The sequence below is a fragment of the Delphinapterus leucas genome, chromosome 2 (genome assembly GCF_059928025.1).
Source record: "Delphinapterus leucas isolate spDelLeu-1000000601 "Yukka" chromosome 2, BTC_Dleu_Yukka2, whole genome shotgun sequence".
Classification (NCBI taxonomy): Eukaryota; Metazoa; Chordata; class Mammalia; order Artiodactyla; family Monodontidae; genus Delphinapterus; species Delphinapterus leucas.
In genome coordinates, this window is record NC_143130.1 from 70,952,484 (window position 1) to 70,977,983 (window position 25,500).

At 40.6% G+C, this 25,500-nt stretch overlaps 1 protein-coding gene across 7 annotated transcripts in view; it reads left to right on the plus strand.

The window, feature by feature from the left end:
- AAGAB (alpha and gamma adaptin binding protein) overlaps positions 1-25,500 on the plus strand; it is an 89,843-nt gene that overhangs the window by 38,520 nt on the left and 25,823 nt on the right. For all 7 annotated transcript variants that reach the window (XM_089907074.1, XM_089907075.1, XM_022579863.3 and 4 more), the window contains one exon: positions 1,246-1,329. In XM_089907074.1, the coding sequence (XP_089763200.1) occupies positions 1,246-1,329 (84 nt within the window). The remainder of the gene's footprint in view (positions 1-1,245; positions 1,330-25,500) is intronic.

Here is a 25,500-nt window from a genome sequence, read left to right on the forward strand (position 1 = left end):
CAGCAACCCCAGTCCTCTCCCTGGGTCTGACCTCCAAAGCTCCAGCACCCAGCCCCCGCCTGCACCAACGGATGCATGTCTCAGGCTGGGGAGTGCAGGGCAGCCATACTGACTGTCTGTGTAGGTCTTCCTCCATTTTGCCTTCTGCAGCTAGTTGCTGTACTTTCCTCCAAGGCGTCGAAGCTCCCCCTCTATCCTGACTGATCTCCCCACCAGTGAGGGGACTTCCTAGGGTGTGGGAACCTTTCCTCTTTCATAGCTCCCTCCCAGGGGTGCAGGTCCTGTCCTGATTCCTTTCTCTCTCTTTTTTTTCTTTTGCTTTTGTCCTACACGGTAACATGGAGATTTTCTTGCCCTTTCAGAAGTCTGAGGTCTTCTGCCAGTGTTCAGTAGATGTTCTGTGAGAATCGTTCCACCTGTATATATATATATATTTTTTAACTACTTTTTTTTTTTTTTTTTTTTTTTTGCGGTACCCGGACCTCTCACTGTGTGGCCTCTCCTGTTGTGGAGCATAGGCTCCGAACGTGCAGGCTCAGCGGCCATGGTTCACGGGCCCAGCCGCTCCGCGGCATGTGGGATCTTCCCGGACCGGGGCACGAACCCGCGTCCCCTGCATCAGCAGGCGGATTCTCAACCACTGCGCCACCAGGGAAGCCCCTGTAGATATATTTTTGATGTATTTGTTGAAGGAGGTGAGCTCCACGTCTTACTCCTCCGCCATCTTGATCACTCTCCAGTTTCTAGAATATTCTTAACAGGAGCTCTAAGCTTTGTATTTCCTTAATTTTTTCCCTTTTTTTCCTTGTTACAATGTGAAGTAACAACTAAATGAGCAAGATAATTAAGCCACAGTTGTTTAAAAATGTGGCTTGTGGGCTGTATATACATATACGGTCAGCCCTCTGTATCCAAGGGTTCTGCTTCCATGGATTCAGCCAACAGCAGACTGAAAATATTTGGAAGAAAAATTCCAAAAAATTTACATAGTATTTGGTATTTTAAGTATTTAAGAGATGATTTAAAGTATATGGGAGGAAAAAAAATGGGACAATGTGGGTAGATTATATACGAATACTATGCTATTTTATATAAGGGACTTGAGCATCTGCAGATTTTGGTATCCACAGTGGGGAGGGGAGTCCGGGAGCTATCCCTTCATGAATATTTAGGGATGAGTGTGTATATATATGTGTGTATGTATAAGTGCATGTATAAATGTATATATTTTTCCTCCCTGATTAGATGACTTCCCAGAATCTACAGGAGTAAAGCGAATTGTTCAAGCCTTGAATGCCAATGTCTGGTCCAATGTAGTGATGAAGAATGGTAAGTAACTTGGGACTGAAAGTCCTGAGGAGCTTTTTCCTCCTGTTCCTTGTAAGTTTTAAATTATTTGATTATATGTGGAAGCATTAGGATTATATGAAATCTGTGGATTTGTTCAATTTTAAGTCCCCAGTTGAAGAGAGAGCCAAAAGAAACATTTCTAAGAATTTAAGATATATGTTTAATAGTTAACAAGAATTTAGAACTTGCCTATAATATGCCTGGCATTGTCTTTGGCTTTGAGAAATACCCCCAAAATTGTAAAACATGAATCCTAGCCTTAAGGAGCTCATAGTCCAGCTGAGGAATCAAAGTGTACACTTTTAAAATGCTACATAACTGTGCAAGGCAGTCTTTGATGAGCACAGAATGACTGATGCAAGTAGCAAAGGCAGAGAGGCCAGAGATGTGGCCTTTACTGTGGGCTTGAGTACAGAGAGAGAGTTTCAAGGCAAAAGCGGGTCTTGGCACTCGTCTTCACAGGATGGTCTAGATTTGGATTGGTGAAGTGGGAGAGTGGCAAACAGTAGAGGAAGCATGGCATCAAGAATAATGGTTGTATGTTCTAGGGTCACTAGGAGTCTCTCACCTAGCAGTTGGAGATAGCTTAGGAGAGAGAGGTCTGTCTGTATTCGAGGCAGGAGAATCTGGGCTTTTTCTTATAGGAAGCGGTGAGTCATTAGAGATTTCTTTTCTTTTGAATTTTCTTTTATTTTTTGTATAGCAGGTTCTTACTAGTTATCTATTTTATACATATTAGTGTATATAGGTCAATCCTAATCTCCCAGTTCATCCCCCCCTCCCTGCTTTCCCCCTTGGTGTCCATCCATACATGTGTTCTCTACATCTATGTCTCTATTTCTGCCTTGTAAACCGCTTCATCTGTACCATTTTTCTAGATTCCACATATATGTGTTAATATACAATATTTGTTTTTCGCTTTCTGACTTACTTCACTCTGTATGATAGTCTCTAGGTCCATCCACATCTCTACAAATGACCCGATTTCGTTCCTTTTTATGGCTGAGTAATATTCCATTGCATAGTATGTACCACATCTTCTTTATCCATTCTTCTGTCGATGGGCGTTTAGGTTGCTTTCATGACCTGGTTATTATAAATAGTGCTGCAGTGAACATTGGGGTGCATGTGTCTTTTTTTTTTTTGCGGTACGCGGGCCTCTCGCTGTTGTGGCCTCTCCCGTTGCGGAGCACAGGCTCCGGACGTGCAGGCTCAGCGGCCATGGCTCATGGGCCCAGCCGCTCCGCGGCATGTGGGATCTTCCCAGACTGGGGCACGAACTGGCATCCCCTGCATTGGCAGGCGGACTCTCAACCACTGCGCCACCAGGGAAGCCCCTTTTTGTCTCTAGGTATTTTTTGATTTTCTCTGATTTCTTCAGTGATCTCTTGGTTATTTAGTAATGTATTATTTAGCCTCCATGTGTTTGTGTTTCTTACGGTTTTTTCCCTGTAATTTATTTCTAATCTCATAGCGTTGTGGTTGAAAAAGATGACATGATTTCACCTTTCTTAAATTTACTGAGGCTTGATTTGTGACCCAGGATGTGATCTGTCCTGGAGAATGTTCTGTGTGCACTTGAGAAGAAAGTGTAATCTGCTGTTTTCAGATGGAATGTCCTATAAATATCAATTAAATCCATTTGGTCTGTTGTGTCATTTAAGGCTTATGTTTCCTTATTAATTTTCTGTCTGGACGATCTGTCCGTTGGTGTAAGTGAGGTGTTAAAGTCGCCCACTATTATTGTGTTACTGTCAATTTCCTCTTCCATAGCTGTTAGCATTTGCCTTATGTATTGAGGTGCTCCTATGTTGGGTGCATATATATTTATAATTGTTATATCTTCTTCTTGGATTGATCCCTTGATCATTATGTAGCGTCCTTCCTTGTTTCTTGTTACATTCTTTATTTTAAAGTCTGTTTTGTCTGATATGAGTATTGGTGCTCCAGCTTTCTTTTCATTTCCTTTTGCATGGAATATCTTTTTCCATCCCCTCACTTTCAGTCTGTATGTGTCCCTAGGTCTGAAGTAGGTCTCTTGTAGACAGCATATATATGGGTTTTGTTTTTGTATCCATTTAGCAAGCCTGTGTGTTTTGGTTGGAGCATTTAATCCATCCACATTAAAGGTAATTATCAATATATATGTTCCTATTACCATATTCTTAATTGTTTTGGGTTTGTTTTTGTAGGTCCTTTTCTTCTCTTGTGTTTCTCACTTAGAGAAGTTCCTTTCGCCTTTGTTGTATAGCTGGTTTGGTGGTGCTGAATTCTCTTAGCTTTGGCTTGTGTGTAAACCATTTGATTTCTCTGTCGAATCTGAATGAGATCCTTGCTGGGTAATCTTGGTTATAGGTTCTTCCCTTTCATCACTTTAAATATGTTGTGCCACTCCCTGTGGCTTGCAGAGTTTCTTTTGAGAAATCAGTTGTTAACCTTATGGGAGTTCCCTTGTATGTTATTTGTTGTTTTTCCCTTGTTGCTTTTAATAATTTTTCTTTGTTTTTAATTTTTGTCAATTTGATTACTGTGTGTCTTAGCATGTTTCTCCTTGGATATATCCTGCCTGGGACTCTCTGCACTTCCTGGACATGGGTGGCTATTTCCTTTCCCATGTTATGTAATTTTTCAACTATAATCTCTTCAAATATTTTCTCAGCTCCTTTCTCTTTCTCTTCTCCTCCTGGGACCCCTATAATGTGAATGTTGGTATGTTCAGTGTTGTCCCAGAGGTCTCTTAGACTGTCTTCATTTCTTTTCATTATATTTTCTTTATTCTGTTCTGTGGCAGTGGATTCCACCATTCTGTCTTCCAGGTCATTTGTCTGTTCTTCTGCTTCAGTTATGCTGCTATTGATTCCTTCTAGTGTATTTTTCATTTCAGTTAGTGTATTGTTCATCTCTGTTTATTCTTTAATTCTTCTAGGTGTTTGTTCTTTAATTCTTCTAGGCCTTTGCTAAACATTTCTTGCATCTTCTCAATCTTTGCCTCCATTCTTTTTCCGAGGTCCTGGATCATCTTCACTATAATTATTCTGAATTCTTTTTCTGGTAGGTTGCCTATCTCCACTTCATTTAGTTGTTTTTCTGGGGTTTCCTTCATCTGGTACATCGTCCTCTGCCTTTTCATTTTGTCTGTCTTACTGTGAATGTGGTTTTCATTCCACAGGCTGCAGGATTGTAGTTCTTGCTTCTGCTGTCTACCCTCTGGTGGATGAGGCTATCTAAGAGGCTTGTGCAAACTTCCTGATGGGAGGGACTGGTGGTGGGTAGAGCTGGGTGTTGCTCTGGTGGGCGGAGCTCAGTAAAACTTTAATCTGCTTGTCTGCTGATGGGTGGGGCTGAGTTCCCTCCCTGTTGGTTGTTTGGCCTGAGACGACCCAGCACTGGAGCTGCAGGCTCTTTGGTGGGCTAATGGCAGACTCCAGAAGGGCTCACACCGAGGAGTACTTCCCAGAACTTCTACTGCCAGTGTCGTCCCTGCAGTGAGCCACAGCTGACCCCCACCTCTGCAGGAGACCCTCCAGTGCTTGCAGGTAGGTCTGGTTCAGTCTCCTGTGGGGTCACTGCTCCTTCCCCTGGGTTCTGATGAACACACTACTTTGTGTGTGCCCTCCAGGAGTGGAGTCTCTGTTTCCCCCAGTCTTGTCAAAGTCCTGCAGTCAAATCCTGCTATCCTTCAAAGTTTGATTCTCTGGGAATTCCTCCTCCCATTGCTGGACCCCCAGGTTGGGAAGCCTGACATGGGGCTCAGAACCTTCACTCCAGTGGGTGGACTTCTGTGGTTTAATTGTTCTCCAGTTTGTGAGTCACCCACGCAGCAGTGATGGGATTTGATTTGTGATTGCTCCCTTCCTGCCGTCTCATTGCAGCTCTCCTACCGTCTCATTGCGTCTTCTCCTTTGTCTTTGCATGTGGGGTATCTTTTTTGGTGAGTTCCAGTGTCTTCCTTTCAATGATTGTTCAGCAGTTAGTTGTGATTCCGGTGTTCTCGCAAGAGGGAGTGAGCGCACATCCTTCTATGCTGCCATCTTGAACCAATCCGAGATTTCTTTTTTTTTTTTTTTTTTGCGGTACGCGGGCCTCTCACTGTTGTGGCCTCTCCCGCTGTGAAGCACAGGCTCCGGACACACATGCCCAGCGGCCATGGCTCACGGGCCCAGCCGCTCCGCAGCATGTGGGATCTTCCCAGACCGGGGCACGAACCCGTGTCCCCTGCATCGGCAGGTGGACTCTCAACCACTGCGCCACCAGGGAAGCCCCAATCCGAGATTTCTTAACAAGAGAGTAATGCAAAGAAGTTGGCATTTTCGAAAGGTTATTGTCATGGTGGGTTTGGCAATTGAAGCACGTGCAGGTAGAGCCTGAAGTCAGGAGACCAGGCAACAGTGGCTACAGCTCAAAACTGGGGCCTGGGCTAATGTGGTGGCAGTAGCCATGGGGTGAGAAGCTGGATCTGAAGTGCAGTCTGAAGGGGGTCAGTTTAGTTGGTGCACATTAGCCTCTTATTGTCTGTATTAGTTTCCTCGAGGCTGCAGTAACAAAGTACAACCAACTGGAGGCTTAGAACAACAGGTATTTATTGTCTCACAGTACTAGATGCCAGAGGTCCAAAATCAAGGTGCCAGCAGGGCTGTGTCCCCTGTGAGGGTGTTAGGGAAGTATCTGTCCCAGGTCTCTCTTCTAGTTTCTGGTAGTTCTTTGGTTTATAGTAGCATAACTCCAATCTTCACATGGCATTCTCCCTGTGTGCCTGTCTCTGTTCATGTCTTCTTTATGTAAGGGTAATAGTCATAATGAATTGAGGGCCTACCCTACCCCAACGTGACTTCATCTTAACTAATTATATCTGCATATAAGGTAACATTCTGAGGTATGAGAGGTCAGAACTTCAACATATGAATTTGTGGGGGCAGGACGTAATTCATATTTCTTTAGGAATTGCTGCCTGTGTAGTGTTTTTCTCTTTTGTAGCACTTGGCTGCCTCAACAAGTATGTTATGCTAGGTGAAGCACTGCAGAAAGGAATGAGAAAAAATCATGTTTAAGTGAGCTTACCCCATCCTCCCTGAGATAAAGGGCCAAGTGGAAGATCGGTTTTATAGAAGTAGAATATTTCATCTCAATTTTCCATTGATGCTTGAGTGTAAAGTGAGATGGGGCCCTTAAGCTTGCCTGAGATCTGATCTAACCCATATCATCATTGGAGAATTTCCTTCTGGCTTAGAAAGGTATTACTTCCTCCCCTTTCCCTCTTTCCTCCTTCTCACTTTATTCTTTCTAGGGGGAATCTGATGTATCTCTTATGCTGAATTGCAAGGATATTAGATTTTATTCTGTTGCAGTAGCAGTCAGGTTAAGGCCATGATGGGTCTAGGAAAAATAGATTTTAACCCATGTTGTCATCTCCCTGTTACCAAAAGAAACTCCATTTGAGGCTTGGTTCTTCCCATTCATTCATTCATTCAGCAAATCATTGTTGAGAATTTATCATGATGAGGCATTGCTGTAGACCGTCTTCACTATAAAAATACATTTAAGGTATGGTACATAAACTGGATCAATTTGGAATAAAATTATATTCAGTGGTGCTTATTGTATTTATGAGAAATATTTTCAGGAGAGCTTACTTGGCTTCAATCATTTTTTGAAAAATCTGTCGCCCAAGTTTATACATTAAAGTATTGTCTTGTAATTTACATTTATAGCTATAAGTTTAGAAGCTGGACTGAACATACTTTATTACTTTGGAATTATGGTCAAAGGTATTTTCTGAAAAAAAATGCTCTTAGACACTAAACAATATTCTTTAAGAGAACTGCAAAGCAAAGAGGCACACTGGATTTTTCATGGTTCTTTACCTTGAAGCATCTTTGCTTTATCTTTTTTTTCTCTACAGTGGTGATACATTGGTTTGCTGTTAACCAAATCCCAGAATATTGCCATTAGCTTAATTCCATGTTTAAATGATCTACATGGTATGAAGGAAAATTAACTATCTTCTCTCTAGAAGGAGTCCTAGATATGGAAATACAGTGACATTTGGATGCAACCCAAGTATTAGGAAGTGTGGAGGACATCCTTGTGTAGCCCCACATCTTAGATTAGAGACAGAGCTCTGTATGAATATATGGTGGGGGTCATATTACTGTTCCAGGATTGCCCTACCTCCTGTGCTCTCTGCAGAGCCTTGCTTTGCTGGTGGTTTAAGTGAACTGTGCCTGCCTCTCAGCAGGCTGTTCTTGAATGTTGTCTGCCAGCAGGTGCTCAGACTGGTTTATTTATTTTGGGGTATCCGTCTTTTCTACTTCTTTTTCTCTTTCATTTCCCCCCTTTTCCTCTTTCTCTCCTTTTACTTTTCTCTTACTTTTAAAAAATTGTGGTTAAATATACGTAGCGTAAGATTTACCATTTTAACCATTTTTAAGTATACAGTTCAGAGGCATTAAATACATTCACATTATTGTGCAGCTATCACCACTCAGAGCTTTTTAAACCAAAAAAATTTTAAAACAGAAAGTTGATTGACAAAGTAAAGAAAGATATTAGAAGTGTTCTTTTTTGTTTTTCTACTGGAAATTCAATTATTTAATGAAAGATTTTTAAATAAGATTTTAGAGAATAGTAAGAGAGGTAGCATACCTAATTCATTCTAAGACTAGGTTAAAATGATCCAAATTTCTAAAGACAGTACCAGTAAATAAAATTATTAGAGGCCATCTCTTTTATGAGCATAGATGCCATGATCTTAATCAATATATGAGCAACCTTAACCCAGAAATACATAAAAAGAATATAATATGACCTAGTTGAGTTATTCCAAGGACCTAACATTCTTTAATATAAGAAAAATCTATTTAAATTCTCACATGAACAGGTTACAGGGGGAAAAATCATATGATTATGGCAATCAATGAAAAAAGCATTTAAAAATTTCAAAATATGTACAGAGGGAGGAAATAAATTAGAAATGGACTCCTGTGGCAGAAATTGATAATACGTAATATAGTAAATACCATACTGAATGTGAAACGGAAATGTGGACAGTGGTGTCACCTCTCAGTTTTAGGACACTAATGACTAGTTTTTCTGTTGTTGTTTTTATTAGAAAAATTACTATAATTGCAATTGATTCTTTGGGATTATTACATTGCTAGTTATATAATCTCAGTTTATTATTTTCGAATATGGATTATGTATTTAGTATTTATCAAGCAGTAACGGAACATTGAGGTTATGCCATACCGGTCTTTAATTTTGGATTCAGAAAAATATTAGTTTGAAACTCTTTAAAAAAAAATCCATTTAAAAAGTGCTCAGTTTGAGAAAACAGTTCCAATTCTAGTAAGGACTATGAAAATTTATTTGTTACAGCAAATATCTCTGAAAACATACAGACTTGACTAGGGTTTTATTTCTTTGCAGTTGATTGGCCACTTGGCCTTCAAAAGTCAAATAATCTGAAATTCTAGTAATTAAAAACTTAGAAATGAGTAGCTTCCTTCCTGCCTTCCACCAAGATAAAGTGGACGTGTTTCCTAAATGGGACTTCCTGATTTAAATGAATGGCCAGCTCAATTCTTTGCTTATTACAAGTCTGAACAACTTACCTGGCAATAGGATACCCTAAAAATTTTTTGCCCCTAGTATTTCCCTTAAAAGTTAATGATACAGAAGATGGTTGTTTGGGACAGTAGTCCACCACCTTCTCTGTCTGCTGACTTTCTGAAAAAGTTGTTATTCTTTGCCCCAACAACTTACCTCTCGATTTATTGATTTGTCATGCAGTGAGCAGTATGAACTTGGACTTGGTAACAATTTTTGGCAAGCCAGCCAGGAGCCTTGCTGCTCGTGGTCAGCTAGCATGGGTTGGGAAATTTTCAGGTAAGGCCCTAGCAGCTTCTAGGACCACTTGTCCGGAGGATCTTTCCATCAGAATTCCCCGAAGCAGCACCAGCTGCCCCAGGGCTTGGCAGTTGGAGCCAGAAATTAACATCTGGGAGTCAATGGGCTCCATACAGTAGGATAAGTCAAAAAAAAAAAAAAGTTAATGATACACGGGGTGGGAGGGATAAATTAGAAGTATGGGATTAACAGATACAAACTACATAAAATAGATAAGCAATAAGGATTTACTGTATAGCACGGGAACTATATTCAATATCTTGTAATAGCCTATAATGGAAAATGATCTGAAGGAAGATATATATATATATATATATAAATATATAAAACTGAATCACTTGGCTCTACACCTGAAACTAACACAATATTGTAAATCAACTACACTTCAACTGTAAAAAAAAAAAAAAAGGAAAGAGAAAAAAATGAAAGGTATACTGTGGAGTTGAAAACACATGCACACACATATACACACAAGTTAATGATACGGAAACAACCAAAGAAAAGATAAATTGGACTTCATCAAAATTAAAAAACTTTTGTACTTCAGAGGACATTTAGGAAAGTGAAGTGATTACCCTCAGAATGGTAGAAAGTATTTGTAAACCATACACTTATCTGATAAAGATCTAGTACCTAGAATGTGTAAAGAACTCTTATAGCTTAATAATAAAAAGACAACCCAATTTATTAAATAGTGAAGGAGTTGAATAGACATTTTTCCAAAGAAGATACACAAATAGCCAATAAGCACATGAAAAGATGCTTAACATTATTAGCCATCAGGGAAATCATAACCATAGTAAGATACCACTTCATACCCACCAGGTTAGCTATAATATAAAGAGACAGTAACAAGCATTAGTGAGGATATGGAGAAATTAGAACCCTCATACACTGGTGGTAGGAATGTAAAATGGTGCTGCAGCCACTTTGGAACAGTAGTAGTTGCTGAAAAAATTAAACCATATGACTCAGCAATTCCACTCACAGGTGTTATATCCAAGAGAATTGAAAACATATGTCCACACAAAAACTTGTGCACAGATGTTCCTAGCAGCTTTATTCATAATAGCCAAGAAAAGTGGAAACAACTGCTGAAAACAGTATCCGTGCAATAGAATATTATTCAGCCATAAAAAGAAATGAAGCATGGATGCATGCTACAACATGGATGAACCTCCAGAAACATTATGCTAAGTGAAAAAATCCAGACACAAAGGCCACATACTTTAGTGATTCCACTTAAATGAAGTGTCCAGAATAGTTAAATTCATAGAGACAGAAAGTAGATTAGTGGTTCCCAGGGACTGGGAGGGGGCTTTGGAGGTTTGGGGTATGAGGTTTCTTTTTTAGGGTGATGAACGTGTTTTGGAATTATATAGTGATGATGGTTATACAATTTTGTGAATATACTAAAACCCACCAAATTTCATACCTTAAAGAAGGTGAAAGTTATGATATGTAAATAATACCTCAGTAAGAAGGAAAGAGGAAAGAAAGGAAAGGATGGAGGGAGGCAGGAAAAAACGAAGGCAGGCAGGAAAATAGTACCACTAATGATGTTAGAAGGGGTGGTGGTGGTGGAAGGAAGTGAGGTGGTAACCATACTAATGAGCTGCTTATATACATACATTATCTTAATCACAATATCCATAAGAGTTAGGCTTAAAGAGGTCAAGTAATTTCCCCAAAGTCATATAAGTCATCACTTCTCAAACTTGTTTGCACACTGGAATCACCTGGGGAACCTCAAAAAGTACTGATGCCTGAATCCCACTTTTGGAGATTCTGCATTAACTGGTATGGCGTGAGGCCTGGGCATAGAGATTTAAAAAATCTTCTCCAGGTAATTATCCCCAGGTAATTATAATATGCAGCAAAGTTTGAGAACCACTGATATTAGCTGTTAAATATCAAAGCCTCTGATTTGAACTTAGATCTTTATAATTTTGAAGTCTCATGAATTTATTTTTTAAATTAATTAATTAATTTATTTATTTTATGGTCTTCGTTGCTGCACACGGGCTTTCTCTAGTTGTGGTGGGCGGGGGCTACTCTTTGTTGTGGTGCACGGACTTCTCATTGTGGTGGCTTCTCTTGTTGCAGAGCACAGGCTCTAGGCACACAGGCTCAGTAGTTGTGGCTTGCGGGCTCTGGAGTGCATGCTCAGTAGTTGTTGCACCTGGGCTTAGTTGCTCCGCGGCATGTGGGCTCTTCCCAGACCAGGGCTCAAACCCATGTCCTCTGCATTGGCAGGTGGATTCTTAACCACTGTGCCACCAGGGAAGCCCCTGAAGTCTCATGCATTTAACTACTGTAACATGTAGGCTTATAAATTATTATGTTGTAATGAAATTTCTCCTTTACTGCTTTCTCTAAAGAATCAAGTAACAGTTTCCCATCCCAACACTGCTACTTAGCTGTGTGACCTTAGGCAGGTATGATTCTCTCTAGGCTTTATTTTTAATCTGGAAAATGAGCTTGGTCTCCATCCACGGCTGTAGCTGCACAGTGAAATCACCTGTGAAGCTTTTATGACCTGTACTGACTGGGGTCACCCAGACCATTTATCTTAGAAGGGAGGGGTGGCTGTAGTATTTTTTAAGCACCTCAGGAATTCATATATGCAGCCCTGGTTGAGAACCACTGATATAAATGATAGTCATCTAGTTCTAACTTGTAAGAGTCTGTGCTTAATCCATGGGAGTAAACTAGGCATTTTGAAAGCTGCATTAACCCTCTGACTGACTTGCTTTCTCCCATTCCTAAATCATGTAATATTCACAGGTCACTCCTCTGACTTACAAAGCCAGAGGAAAAAGACAGGACTATGCCCAGTGTAGAGTCACCTAGAGGCAAAAGTGAGAATAGTGGGCCTTGTTCTCTATACTTCCTTGGTACCTATTTCTAGGACGGGCTAGTATGACAAGATCACCAGTGCTTGTATTAAATAACTGTCCTTGAGATCAGAAAGAAATAATACAGCCTTTATAAGTACCTACCTGTCTGGGGTGCACTTGAGACTCTAGGTGTAGCTGGATCATTTAAGTTTTTCTTCTGTTGACCTCAAATTTCTCACCGGTTCATAATTTAAGATCCGGTTTCAAGTGTTTACTCATTCATTCAGAAGAATACTTATTGAGTACTTACTATGTGCCAGGCATTGGTCTGTGTGCTTGGGATACATCAGTGAACAAAACAGACACAAATTTCTGTCCTTATGGAGTTTTCATTCTGGTGGGAGACATTAGTCAATAGATAATACAAGTAATTAGTAAGTTGTCCAATATATTAGAAAGCGATAAGTGATATGAAAAAAAATAAAGCGAGGTTAGGGGTATTGAGATTGCTGGGTAGATTGCAATATTAAATAGGGTGGTCAAGGTAGATCTTAAGAGCTTGAGATTTGAGGAAGGAGATGAGGCATTTGCTGTGTGATAGAGGGAGAAGAGCTTAGCAGTCAGAGGGGATAGCTACAGCAAAGGTTGTAAGGAGAAAACACGCCTGAAGAATATCAAGGAATGCACTGTGGTTGAGGAGGGGGGCAGGTCAGAGAGATAATGGAGGACCAGACTATTTAGGGTCTTATAGGCCATCTTAGTAACTTTCACATTTTATCAGAGTCAACTGGGGAGCTTTTGCAGGGCTATTGCCAAGTAGAAGAGTAACATGATACGACTTCAGGTCTGAAGAGAGCACTCTGGCTGCTTTGTGGAGAATAGATGGTGGAGGTGAGGAGGAACCAAGGTGATCTCTTAGGAGGCGATTGCAGTATTCCAGGTGAAAGATAGTGATGGCTTAGACCAGAATTGTAGCAATGGAAGGAGTGAGGAAAGGTCAAATTCTGGATCTATTTTTAGGTCATGCCAGCATGATTTCCTGATGTTGGATGTGAGGAATGAGAGATAGAGGGCAGTCAAGGACTCCAGGATTTGGGCTTGAGCGGTTTGAAGGGTAGGATGCCATCAACTACAGTGAGGAAGCTGCAGTGAAGCAGACTTTGAGGGGCAGGGTGACATATCAGTAGTTTAGTTTGGGTCATGTTAACTTTGAGATGGGCACTAGACTTCCAAGTGGAGATATCAGGTAGCTAGTTGGCTAGGTATGTGGAGTTTGGGAAGAGAGGCACATGCACAACATTTAAAACCTTGAGCCTGGATGAGATCACCAAGGGAGTAAGTGAAGTAAATAAAGAGGACCAAGGACTCAGCAGAGGGACATTCCAACAAGAGGAGGATAGGGAGAAGAGAAGGAACCAGCCAGGGACACTGAGAAAGGGTGGTCAGTGAGGTAGGAAAACCAAGAGTGCAGGGTCCCAGAAGCACAAGTGGAATGTTGTCAAAGTGGAAGGAGTGGTCAGCTGTGCCAGATGGCGCTCATAGGTCAAGTAAGATGAGAACTGAGAATTGACCTTTGGATTTAGCAATGTAGAGGTCATCAGTGGCCTTAAGGAGAGCGGTTTTGGTGAAGTAGGGGTTTTTTTGTTGTTTTTTTAAAAATTTATTTTATTTTTGGCTGCATTGGGTCTTCGTTGCTGTGCGTGGGCTTTCTCTAGTTGCAGCGAGCAGGGGCTACTCTTCGTTGTGGTGCACGGGCTTCTCATCACGGTGGCTTCTCTTGTTGTAGAGCATGAACTCTAGGCACGCAGGCTTCAGTAGTTGTGGCGTATGGGCTTAGTTGCTCCACGACATGTGGGATCTTCCTGGACCAGGGCTCAAACCTGTGTCCCCTGCATTGGCAGGTGGATTCTTAACTACTGTGCCACCAGGGAAGCCCTGAAGTAGGTTTAAGAGAGATTGGGAAGAGAGGAATTGGAGATGGTGACTATAAACCACTCTTGAAAATTTTTGCAGGAAAAGGGAGCAAAGAAATAGGTGGATGCTAGTGAGAAGAGTGTGCTTGAGTTTTGTTATTTTTTTAAGATGAGAACAAGAGCAGCATGTTCATAGGCTGAAGGGAAAGATCTTGTAAAAAGTGGAAAAAACTGATGAAGGAGAAGAGAGTGCTGGAGGGATATCCTTGAGTAGGTGAGAGAGGGCGGGCTCTAGTGGAGGGGTTGGCGGTGGATGGGGGGGGAAGTGGATCTGTGGAAAGAGACAAGAAGGGAGTATGTGGGTGCAGATGTTGCTGGGTGGAGAGATGTGGCATGGAAATCTGTGGAAATTTCATCTGATTGCCTCAGTTTTCTCAGTGAAGTAGGAAGCGAGGTTGTCAACTGAGGGCAGAAGGAGGTTGCATTAGGATTTGAGGAGAGAGGAGAAAATATGAAAGTCATCTAGGAGAGTTAAGAGAGTAGATGCACCTAGGGATGTAAAATAAAGTTAGAATGATAAAAATAAATGACTACCAGACAGCACTAAGGGGCCCACTTGAAATTTGGCGTGATACATTTTAAGTGAAGGCAGGCAGCATGAGTGTTCGGGGTGGGGGGTCTTTTCCCCAGCTACCTTAAGCTACATGGGTGCAGCCATGGAATCACCAGTTGTGCTTTTACCAAGCAAGGGTATCATGGCAAGAGGCAGGGGATTAGGTTGTGTACATAAGGGAATGATTATAATGATTGACCATGGAATTTAAGCTGGGTGAGAAAGGGAGAGAGAAAATCATTGGGGAGAGGGTCAGTGAAAAGGTGATAGTTTTGAGGTCCCAGTGGAGTTGAAGAATAATTGGGTTGAGCTACTATAAGGGAGGGAGTGAGCTGGAAAGATAGGTGGTGGTCAGAGAGTGGGATGCACGAAATTGAGATCATGGAGGGGTTGTAGTTGGTAATAATATGGGAACGTACGGCTGAAGTTGGTAGAGGACAACATCCGTAAAATGGAACTTTAATGAACCACGAGTCAGGTTCTTAGAAGGAACATTAATATGTATATTTAACTTGCTAAGTATCCAGATAGAAGTAGTATTGGAGAAAATAATGGTGAGCCAGTAATTAAAATTGTGAAGAGGGACTTCCCTGGTGGTCCAGTGGTTAAGACTCTGCTCTCCCACTGCAGGGGGCATGGGTTCGATCCCTGGTCAGGGAACTAAGATCCCGCATCCCGCATGCTGAGGGCACGGCTGGAAAAAAATTGTGAAGAAATGAGGGGGAGTGGTTGGGTGATCTGTTGGATGATGGTAGCAAAGTGTCTTAGGCACTTGCCTTCAAATACAGTCTGTGTGAGAATATCAGTAGGCTTTTATATTCAGAGGAGGTTTTAGAAGTAATTTAATCCAGTGATTCTCAGCTGAGACTCACTGGGAGTAGGGTAGTGTATATCAGATACTACACACATCCTCTAGAGGTATTTGCCTGGCTCCCATTGACAATCACTTTAACTAGTAAGCCAGCATTACCAGTTGATTGATAGGATGTCTTATCTCTCTAATGCATTTAGATAGAAAACTCATAGGAACTTTTGAGCTAGTCTGTTTTATCCAGTATAGGAATGGTTTCTATAGCATCCTTGCTAGATGATTGTCCACCATTTTTGGTTGAATGCTTCTAGTAATAGATACCTCAGTACTTTATGGAGCAGTCCTAGAAGCAGTTAATTGCATAGGGAAATCAGAGAAGTGTCCTGTTAATTCTCAGCAGATAGAATATCTTAGGCTGGTAGTTTGGGGAAAGGATATTTTACTTTGTGTCACAGGGCTGAGAGCAGTGGTGAAAATTTTCTCTGCGATGTATTTTCCCTGTGTCTCCCTATTACCGGCTTTCATTGTAATCACTCACTCTTCTTTCTAGTCCTCCTAGGAGGTGAAGAAAGTTCCAGTGCAAATGATTTAGCTCAGAGCTGTTGAAGTGATCAAGGGGATGGGAAGAATGGAGATTGTCTAAAGTAATGAGCTTGGAAAAACCAAACCTGAGAAGAGATTTAATTGGAATATGTAGTGTAGGGTATGTATGGGGTAAATATGGAGTTGATTTCCTAAATCCCAGGAGGTAATTTATGGAGTACATTACACTAAGAGGTGATCCAGGCAGAAAATAGAAATGGTTCATAAGGGACTGCAATGAATTCTCATGAATGACAGTTGTGTCTGATTCAAGTTAGGAAGGCACTTGGCTTAAACTTTTAAGACTTTTTTTTTGGAGAGCAATCATGTTTTACTTCCCAATATTTTTCTATGCAATATTTTTTCTACCAAGCCTTGTACCGGCTGTACAGATTACATGTTGTTGAATTTTATAGAATTTAATAAGTGGCATTGTTTTGTTTGCTATGCTAGTGTGTGTGAATTAGCCAGGAGAAGCATTTAAATAGAACATAGAATCTCCATGCATGCCTCAGGCATGACGTCTTCCTTTCACAGATGGGGAAAATGAGGCCTCAGGGAAGAGAGGTGACTTGCCCATATGCAAACAATGAGTCAGTAGCTAAGGTGAGACCAGAGGGCAGGTCTCCTGACCCAGGAGTGATGTGTGTTTTTCCATTACAGTGTGTGGATTTACATTATTGGCTGGTTAGAGAAATGAACACAGAGTAGTTAAATAATTTACCCAGGCTGCATGGGAAATTATTGGCAGAGCCAGATGAGTTCATTCCCTATAGAACTCCCTCAGCCAAGTGTTCTGCTGGCATGAGTAGGATTTTAAAGAGACAGGAAGTAATGATCATATCTGAGTTTTTGGACTTTTTTACTTATTGCATTGTAAATAAATACTTTTAAAAAGGCTGTCTGAAACAGTGTTGATACTAACTTTATCCCACTGTTCTGCACTTAATCCAAAGTACAGATAGGGCTCCTGGATAGTTAATGTAATAACTATCCAGTTATACATAGTGAAAGATAGTTTATTTTAAATTATTTCACTTAGAGTCACAACAGATTATTCTCTTTAGTTTGAGTTAAGACTAATTTGTGCCTAGTATGTGCTCAGTTAATGTCTTTCTGTTACTTAATTTCACATTGTAAAAACAAACAAGTTAAATTATAGTACTACAGTTGTAGGCAAATTATTATTCTAGAAAGAGATTTATAAATCTTCTTGATATAGAGATATAATTTCTGGGTTAACTTATAATAACCTAGTTTCATATTCTTGGCTCTACCAATGTCTTGTTTCACAGGTGAAGCATTCATTCTTAACAGGGCATTATCCACCCCCAGAGGGGTGAAAATTGATTCTTGGGGGGGCAAAAAATGTATTCTTTTTATGTATAAAGCACAGATATGCATATAATGTGTAAACATAGATATATCTGTGACATTAATATTTCAGTGGGGAGGGTGTATCATAATTAGGAAACAAATGTCTAGAGAGACCCTGAGGGGGCATGTCTTTGTCCCCAGTTCCTGGCACAGAGCTCCTAATGTAATACAATAAATTACTATTTGTTTTTTGTCCTGGCTCCTAAAACAACTCGAGAACAGTAAAGGTGAAAATAGCATCTTTTGTTAATTCAATAACAGGTCCCTTTAAACCACACTGAAGTTTATGTTAATGGAATGACTTTTGGAAAGACCCTGAGGATGGGAGGCTGGTTGCCAGGGGAACCAACCAGTGATTAGATGGCTGGAACTTTCAGCCACCCCGCCCCACCATTGACCTCTGAGGAGGGGAGTAGGGCTAGAGGTTGAGTTAATCACCAGTGGTCAATGATTTAATCAATCATTTACTTCCAATAAAACCCCTAAGCAGTGGGATTTGGAGTTTCTAGATTGGTGAACACATTGAGGTGCTGGGAGGGTGGCATGCCTGGATACCTTGTTCTATGCATCTCCCCCATCTGGCTCTTCCTGTTATATTCTTTTTTTTTTTTTTTTTGCGGTACGCGAACCTCTCACTGTTGTGGCCTCTCCCGTTGCGGAGCGCAGGCTCCGGACGCGCAGGCTCAGCGGCCATGGCTCACGGGCCCAGCCGCTCTGCGGCATGCGGGATCTTCCTGGACCAGGGCACGAACCCATGTCCCCTGCATCGGCAGGTGGACTCTCAACCACTGCGCCACCTGGGAAGCCCCCCTGTTATATTCTTTTATAATAAATTGGTAATCTAGTAGGTAAACTATTTTACTGAGTTCTGTGAGACATTCTAGCAAATTATCAAACCTGAGGAGGGGTTCATGAGGAGCCCCAGTTTATAGCCAGTTGGTCAGAAGTATAGGTGACAACCTGAGCCTTGCAGTTGGTGTCTGAATTTGGGGGTGGAGTGGGGGGACAGCCTTGTGGGACTGAGCCCTTGACCTGGGGCGGGGGTGGGTGTGGGTTCTGTGCTAACAACGGGTAGTTAGTGTCAGAATTGCGTTAAATAGTAGGAAACCTAGTTGGTGTCCTCCAAGAGCTGAAGAATTGCTTGGTGTGGAAAAAAACCACACATCTGGTGTCAGAAGTGTTGGTTATGAGTAGAGAAGGAAACCAGTTTTTCTTTTAGGGGCTGAGAAACACTGAGTGGAAGGATCTGGTTGTACATACTAAGCTCTAACTTAGAGGAAATCCCCAGATGTCATTGTATGCACTGTAAAGGTCAGACTTCTAAAGAGGTCAGCATTTCCACCATACACATTAGAGACTTCAAATGGTCCAGGAAATGAAGTGGTTAGAAATGCCTTTACAGCTTGGCAGGGTTTTTTAGATGTCTCCATCCACATCAATTTGCTCAATGTATAACCTTCCCTATACTGTCTTTCCTCACATTTCCTCTACCTGGAAATCTGGCTGTGACGCAAGAAGAGGGATGTTGGTAAAATCTCAGCTGCCTACTTGAGTTACCCTCAGCTCCTGTTGAAGCTGGGCTTACGGCTGTGGAGACCTATCATTTGGGTCTTTTATAATTTGATAATGTCCTCTTACTATCGTGAAAGAGAAGCTGAGGGGGCAGTGCTTTATGCCAAATGTGACAAATTTTAAAAGTTGATTTCCCCCACTCCCACCTTCCTTTTTGGTCTCCAGTGTGGTTGTCTTCTCTTTCATTTTGTCTGGTACAGCAGAAAGCCTAGTTGCAAAGTACTTTGTTATCATTAGATGACAGAGGCATCATGCTCAGTACTGTGCCTTGAACTTGGGAGGCACTCAGTAAATAAGATTTGTGGTTTTTTGTGTTTGTTTTGTTTTTAACATCTTTATTGGAGTATAATTGCTTTACAGTGGTGTGTTAGTTTCTGCTTTATAACAAAGTGAATCAGTTATACATATACATATGTTCCCATATCTCTTCCCTCTTGCGTCTCCCTCCCTCCCACCCTCCCTATCCCACCCCTCCAGGCGGTGACAGAGCACCGAGCTGATCTCCCTGTGCTATGCGGCTACTTCCCACTAGCTACCTACCTTACGTTTGGTAGTGTATATATGTCCATGCCTCTCTCTCACTTTGTCACAGCTTACCCTTCCCCCTCCCCATATCCTCAAGTCCATTCTCTAGTAGGTCTGTGTCTTTATTCCTGTCTTACCCCTAGGTTCTTCATGACATTTTTTTTTCTTAAATTCCATATATATGTGTAAGCATATGGTATTTGTCTTTCTCTTTCTGACTTACTTCACTCTGTATGACAGACTCTAGGTCCATCCACCTCACTACAAATAGCTCAATTTCATTTCTTTTTATGGCTGAGTAATATTCCATTGTTTATATGAACCACATCTTCTTTATCCATTCATCCGATGATGGAGACTTAGGTTGTTTCCATCTCCTGGCTATTGTAAATAGAGCTGCAATGAACATTTTGGTACATGACTCTTTTTGAATTATGGTTTTCTCAGGGGGAAGACGATAGTGGGATTGCTGGGTCATATGGTGGGTCTATTTGGAGTTTTTTAAGGAACCTCCATACTCTCCATAGTGCCTGTTCCAATTCACATTCCCAGCAGCAGTGCAAGAGTGTTCCCTTTTCTCCACACCCTCTCCAGCATTTATTGTTTCTAGATTTTTTGATGATGGCCATTCTGACTGGTGTGAGATGATATCTTATTGTAGTTTTGATTTGCATTTCTCTAATGATTAGTTATGTTGAGCATTCTTTCATGTGTTTGTTGGCAGTCTGTATATCTTCTTTGGAGAAATGTCTATTTAGGTCTTCTGCCCATTTTTGGATTGGGTTGTTTGTTTTTTTGTTATTGAGCTGCATGAGCTGCTTATAAATTTTGGAGATTAATCCTTTGTCAGTTGCTTCATTTGCAAATATTTTCTCCCATTCTGAGGGTTGTCTTTTGGTCTTGTTTATGGTTTCCTTGCTGTGCAAAAGCTTTGAAGTTTCATTAGGTTGCATTTGTTTATTTTTGTTTTTATTTCCATTTCTCTTGGAGGTGGGTCAAGAAGGATCTTGCTGTGATTTATGTCATAGAGTGTTCTGCCTTTGTTTTCCTCTAAGAGTTTGATAGTTTCTGGCCTTACATTTAGGTCTTTAATCCATTTTGAGCTTATTTTTGTGTATGGTGTTAGGGAGTGATCTCATCTCATACTTTTACATGTATATGTCCAGTTTTCCCAGCACCACTTATTGAAGAGGCTGTCTTTTCTCCACTGTACATTCCTGCCTCCTTTATCAAAGATAAGGTGACCGTATGTGCATGGGTTTATTTCTGGGCTTTCTATCCTGTTCCATTGATCTATATTTCTGTTTTTGTGCCAGTACCATACTGTCTTGATTACTGTAGCTTTGTAGTATAGTCTGAAGTCAGGGAGCCTGATTCCTCCAGCTCCATTTTTCGTTCTCAAGATTGCTTTGGCTATTCGGGGTCTTTTGTGTTTCCATACAAGTTGTGAAATTTTTTGTTCTACTTCTGTGAAAAATGCCAGTGGTAGTTTGATAGGGATTGCATTGAATCTGTAGATTGCTTTGGGTAGTAGAGTCATTTTCACAATGTTGCTTCTTCCAATCCAAGAACATGGTATATCTCTCCATCTATTTGTATCATATTTAATTTCTTTCATCAGTGTCTGATAATTTTCTGCATACAGGTCTTTTGTCTCCTTAGGTAGGTTTATTCCTAGATATTTTATTCTTTTTGTTGCAGTGGTAAATGGGAGTGTTTTCTTGATTTCACTTTCAGATTTTTCATCCTTAGTGTATAGGAATGCCAGAGATTTCTGTGCATTAATTTTGTATCCTGCTACTTTACCAAATTCATTGATTAGCTCTGGTAGTTTTCTGGTAGCATCTTTAGGATTCTCTATGTATGGTATCATGTCATCTGCAAACAGTGACAGCTTTACTTCTTCTTTTCTGATTTGGATTCCTTTTATTTCCTTTCTTCTCCGATTACTGTGGCTAAAACTTCCAAAACTATTTTGAATAAGAGTGGTGAGAGTGGGCAACCTTGTCTTGTTCCTGATCTTAGTGGAAATGGATTCAGTTTTTCACCATTGATGACGATGTTGGCTGTGGGTTTGTCATATGTGGTCTTTATTATGTTGAGGAAAGTTCCCTCTATGCCTACTTTCTGGAGGGTTTTTATCATAAATGGGTGTTGAATTTTGTCAAAAGCTTTCTCTGCATCTATTGAGATGACCATATGGATTTTCTCCTTCAATTTGTTAATATGGTGTATCCCATTGATTGATTTGCGTATATTGCAGAATCCTTGCATTCCTGGAATAAACCCCACTTGATCATGGTGTGTGATCCTTTTAATGTGCTGTTGGATTCTGTTTGCTAGTATTTTGTTGAGGATTTTTGCATCTGTGTTCATCAGTGATATGGGCCTGTCGTTTTCTTTCTTTGTGACATCTTTGTCTGGTTTTGGTATCAGGGTGATGGTGTCCTCGTAGAATGAATTTGGGAGTGTTCCTCCTCTGCTATATTTTGGAAGAGTTTGAGAAGGATAGGTGTTAGCTCTTCTCTAAATGTTTGAAAGCATTCGTCTGTGAAGCCATCTGGTCCTGGGCTTTTGTTTGTTTGAAGATTTTTAATTACAGTTTCAATTTCAGTGCTTGTGATTGGTCTGTTCATATTTTCTGTTTCCTCCTGGTTCAGTCTTGGCAGGTTGTGCATTTCTAAGAATTTGTCCATTTCTTCCAGGTTGTCCATTTTATTGGCATAGAGTTGCTTGTAGTAATCTCTCATGATCTTTTATATTTCTGTAGTGTCAGTTGTTACTTTTTCATTTCTAATTCTATTGATTTGAGTCTTCTCCCTTTTTTTCTTGATGAGTCTGGCTAATGGTTTATCAATTTTGCTTGTCTTCTCAAAGAACCAGCTTTTAGTTTTATTGATCTTTGCTATTGTTTCCTTCATTTCTTTTTCATTTATTTCTGATTTGATCTTTATGATTTCTTTCCTTCTGCTAACTTTGGGGTTTCTTTGTTCTTCTTTCTCTAATTTCTTTAGGTGCAAGGTTAGGTTGTTTATTCGAGATGTTTCCTGTTTCTTAAGGTGGGCTTTTATTGCTATAAACTTCCCCCTTAGAACTGCTATTGCTGCATCCTATAGGTTTTGGGTCGTGGTGTCTCCATTGTCATTTCTTTCTAGATTTTTTTTTATGTCCTCTTTGGTTTCTTCAGTGATCACTTCGTTATTAAGTAGTGTATTGTTCAGCCTCCATGTGTTTGTAGTTTTTACAGACCTTTTCCTGTAATTGATATCTAGTCTCATGGCATTGTGTTCGGAAAAGATACTTGATATGATTTCAATTTTCTTAAATTTACCAAGGCTAGATTTGTGACCCAAGATATGATCTGTCCTGGAGAATGTTCCATGAGCACTTGAGAAAAATGTGTATTCTGTTGTTTTTGGAGTGTCCTATAAATATCAATTAAGTCCATCTCGTTTAATGTATCATTTAAAGCTTGTGTTTCCTTATTTATTTTCATTTTGGATGATCTGTCCATTGGTAAAAGTGCGGTGTTAAAATCCCCTACAATGAATGTGTTACTGTCGATTTCCCCTTTTATGGCTGTTAGTATTTGCCTTATGTATTCAGGTGCCGCTATGTTGGATGCATAAATATTTACAATTGTTATATCTTTTTGGATCGATCCCTTGATCATTATGTAGTGTCCTTCTTTGTCTCTTCTAATAGTCTTTATTTTAAAGTCTATTTTGTCTGATATGAAAATTGCTACTCCAGCATTCTTCTGGTTTCCATTTGCATGGAATATCTTTTTCCATCCCCTCACTTTCAGTCTGTATGTGTCCCTAGGTCTGAAGTGGGTCTCTTGTAGACAGCATATATATGGGTCTTGTTTTTGTATCCATTCAGCCAATCTGTGTCTTTCGGTGGGAGCGTTTAATCCATTTACATTTAAGGTAATTATCGATATGTATGTTCCTATTCCCCTTTTCTTAATTGTTTTGGGTTTGTTATTTTAGGTCTTTTCCTTCTCTTGTGTTTCTTGCCTAGGGAAGTTCCTTTAGCATTTGTTGTATAGCAGGTTTGGTGGTGCTGAACTCTCTCAGCTTTTGTTTGTCTGTAAAGGTTTTAATTTCTCCATCAAATCTGAATGAGATCCTTGCTGGGTAGAGTAATCTTGGTTGTAGGATTTTCTCCTTCATCACTTTAAATATGTCCTGCCACTCCCTTCTGGCTTGCAGAGTTTCTGCTGAAAGATCAGCTGTTAACCTTATGGGGATTCCCTTTTGTGTTATTTGTTGTTTTTCCCGTGCTGCTTTTAATATGGTTTCTTTGTATTTAATTTTTGACAGTTTGATTAATATGAGTCTTGGCGTGTTTCTCCTTGGATTTACCCTGTATGGGACTCTCTGTGCTTCCTGGACTTGATTAACTATTTCCTTCCCACATTAGGGAAGTTTTCAACTATAATCTCTTCAAATATTTTCTCGGTCCCTTTCTTTTTCTCTTCTTCTTCTGGAACTCCTATGATTCGAATGTTGGTGAGTTTAATGTTGTCTCAGAGGTTTCTGAGACTGTCCTCAGTTCTTTTCATTCTTTTTTCTTTATTCTGCTCTGCAGTAGTTATTTCCACTACTTTATCTTCCAGGTCACTTATCCATTCTTCTGCCTCAGTTATTCTGCTATTGATCCCTTGTAGAGTATTTTTAATTTCATTTATTGTGTTGTTCATCTTTGCTTGTTTCATCTTTAGTTCTTCTAGGTCCTTGTTAAATGTTTCTTGTATTTTCTCTATTCTATTTTCAAGATTTTGGATCATCTTTACTCTCATTATTCTGAATTCTTTTTCAGGTAGACTGCCTATTTCCCCTTCATTTGTTAGTTCTGGTGGGTTTTTACCTTGCTCCTTCATCTGCTGTGTGCTTTTCTGTCTTTTCATTTTGCTTATCTTACTGTGTTTGGGGTCTCCTTTTCGCAGGCTGCAGGTTCGTAGTTCCCGTTGTTTTTGGTGTCTGTCGCCAGTGGCTAAAGTTGGTTCAGTCGGTTGTGTAGGCTTCCTGGTGGAGGGGACTAGTGCCTGTGTTCTGGTGGATGAGGCTGGATGTTGTCTTTCTGGTGGGTAGATCCACGTCTGGTGGTGTGTTTTGGGGTGTCTGTTATGTCTGTCTATTATGATTTTAGGCAGCCTCTCTGCTAATGGGTGGGGTTTTGTTCCTGTCTTGCTAGTTGTTTGGCATAGGATGTCTAGCACTGTAGCTTGCTAGTCATTGAGTGAAGCTGGGTGCTGGTGTTGAGATGGAGATCTCTGGGAGATTTTCGCCGTTTGTTATTACGTGGAGCTGGGAGGTCTCTTGTGGACTAGTGTCCTGAAGTTGGCTCTCCCACCTCGGAGGCACAGCACTGATTCCTGGCTGCAGCACCAAGAGCCTTTCATCCACACGGCTCATAATAAAAGGGAGAAAAAGTAGAAAGAAAGAAAGAGGATAAAGGAAAATAAAATAAAGTAAGGTAAAATAAAATAAAGTTATTAAAATAAAAAAATAATTATTAAGAAAAAAATTATTTTTAAAAGTAAGAAAAAAAAAAACCAGATGGATTGAACCGTAGAACAAATGGTGAAAGCAGAGCTATACAGGCAAAATCTCCCACAGAAGCATACACATACACACTCACAAAAAGAGGAAAAGGGGAAAAAATCATAAATCTTGCTCTCAAAGTCCACCTCCTCAATTTGGGATGATTCGTTGTCTGTTCAGGTATTCCACAGATGCAGGGTACATCAAGTTGATTGTGGAGATTTAATCTACTGTTCCTAGACTGCTGGGAGAGATTTTCCTTTTTCTTCTTTGTTCGCACAGCTCCCGGGGTTCAGCTTTGGATTTTGCCTGGCCTCTGCGTGTAGGTCGCCGGAGGGCGTCTGTTCTTTGCTCAGACAGGATGGGGTTAAAGGAGCCGCTGATTCGGGGGCTCTGGCTCACTCAGGCCGGGGGGGAGGGAGGGGTACAGAGTGCGGGGCGGGCCTGCGGCAGCAGAGGC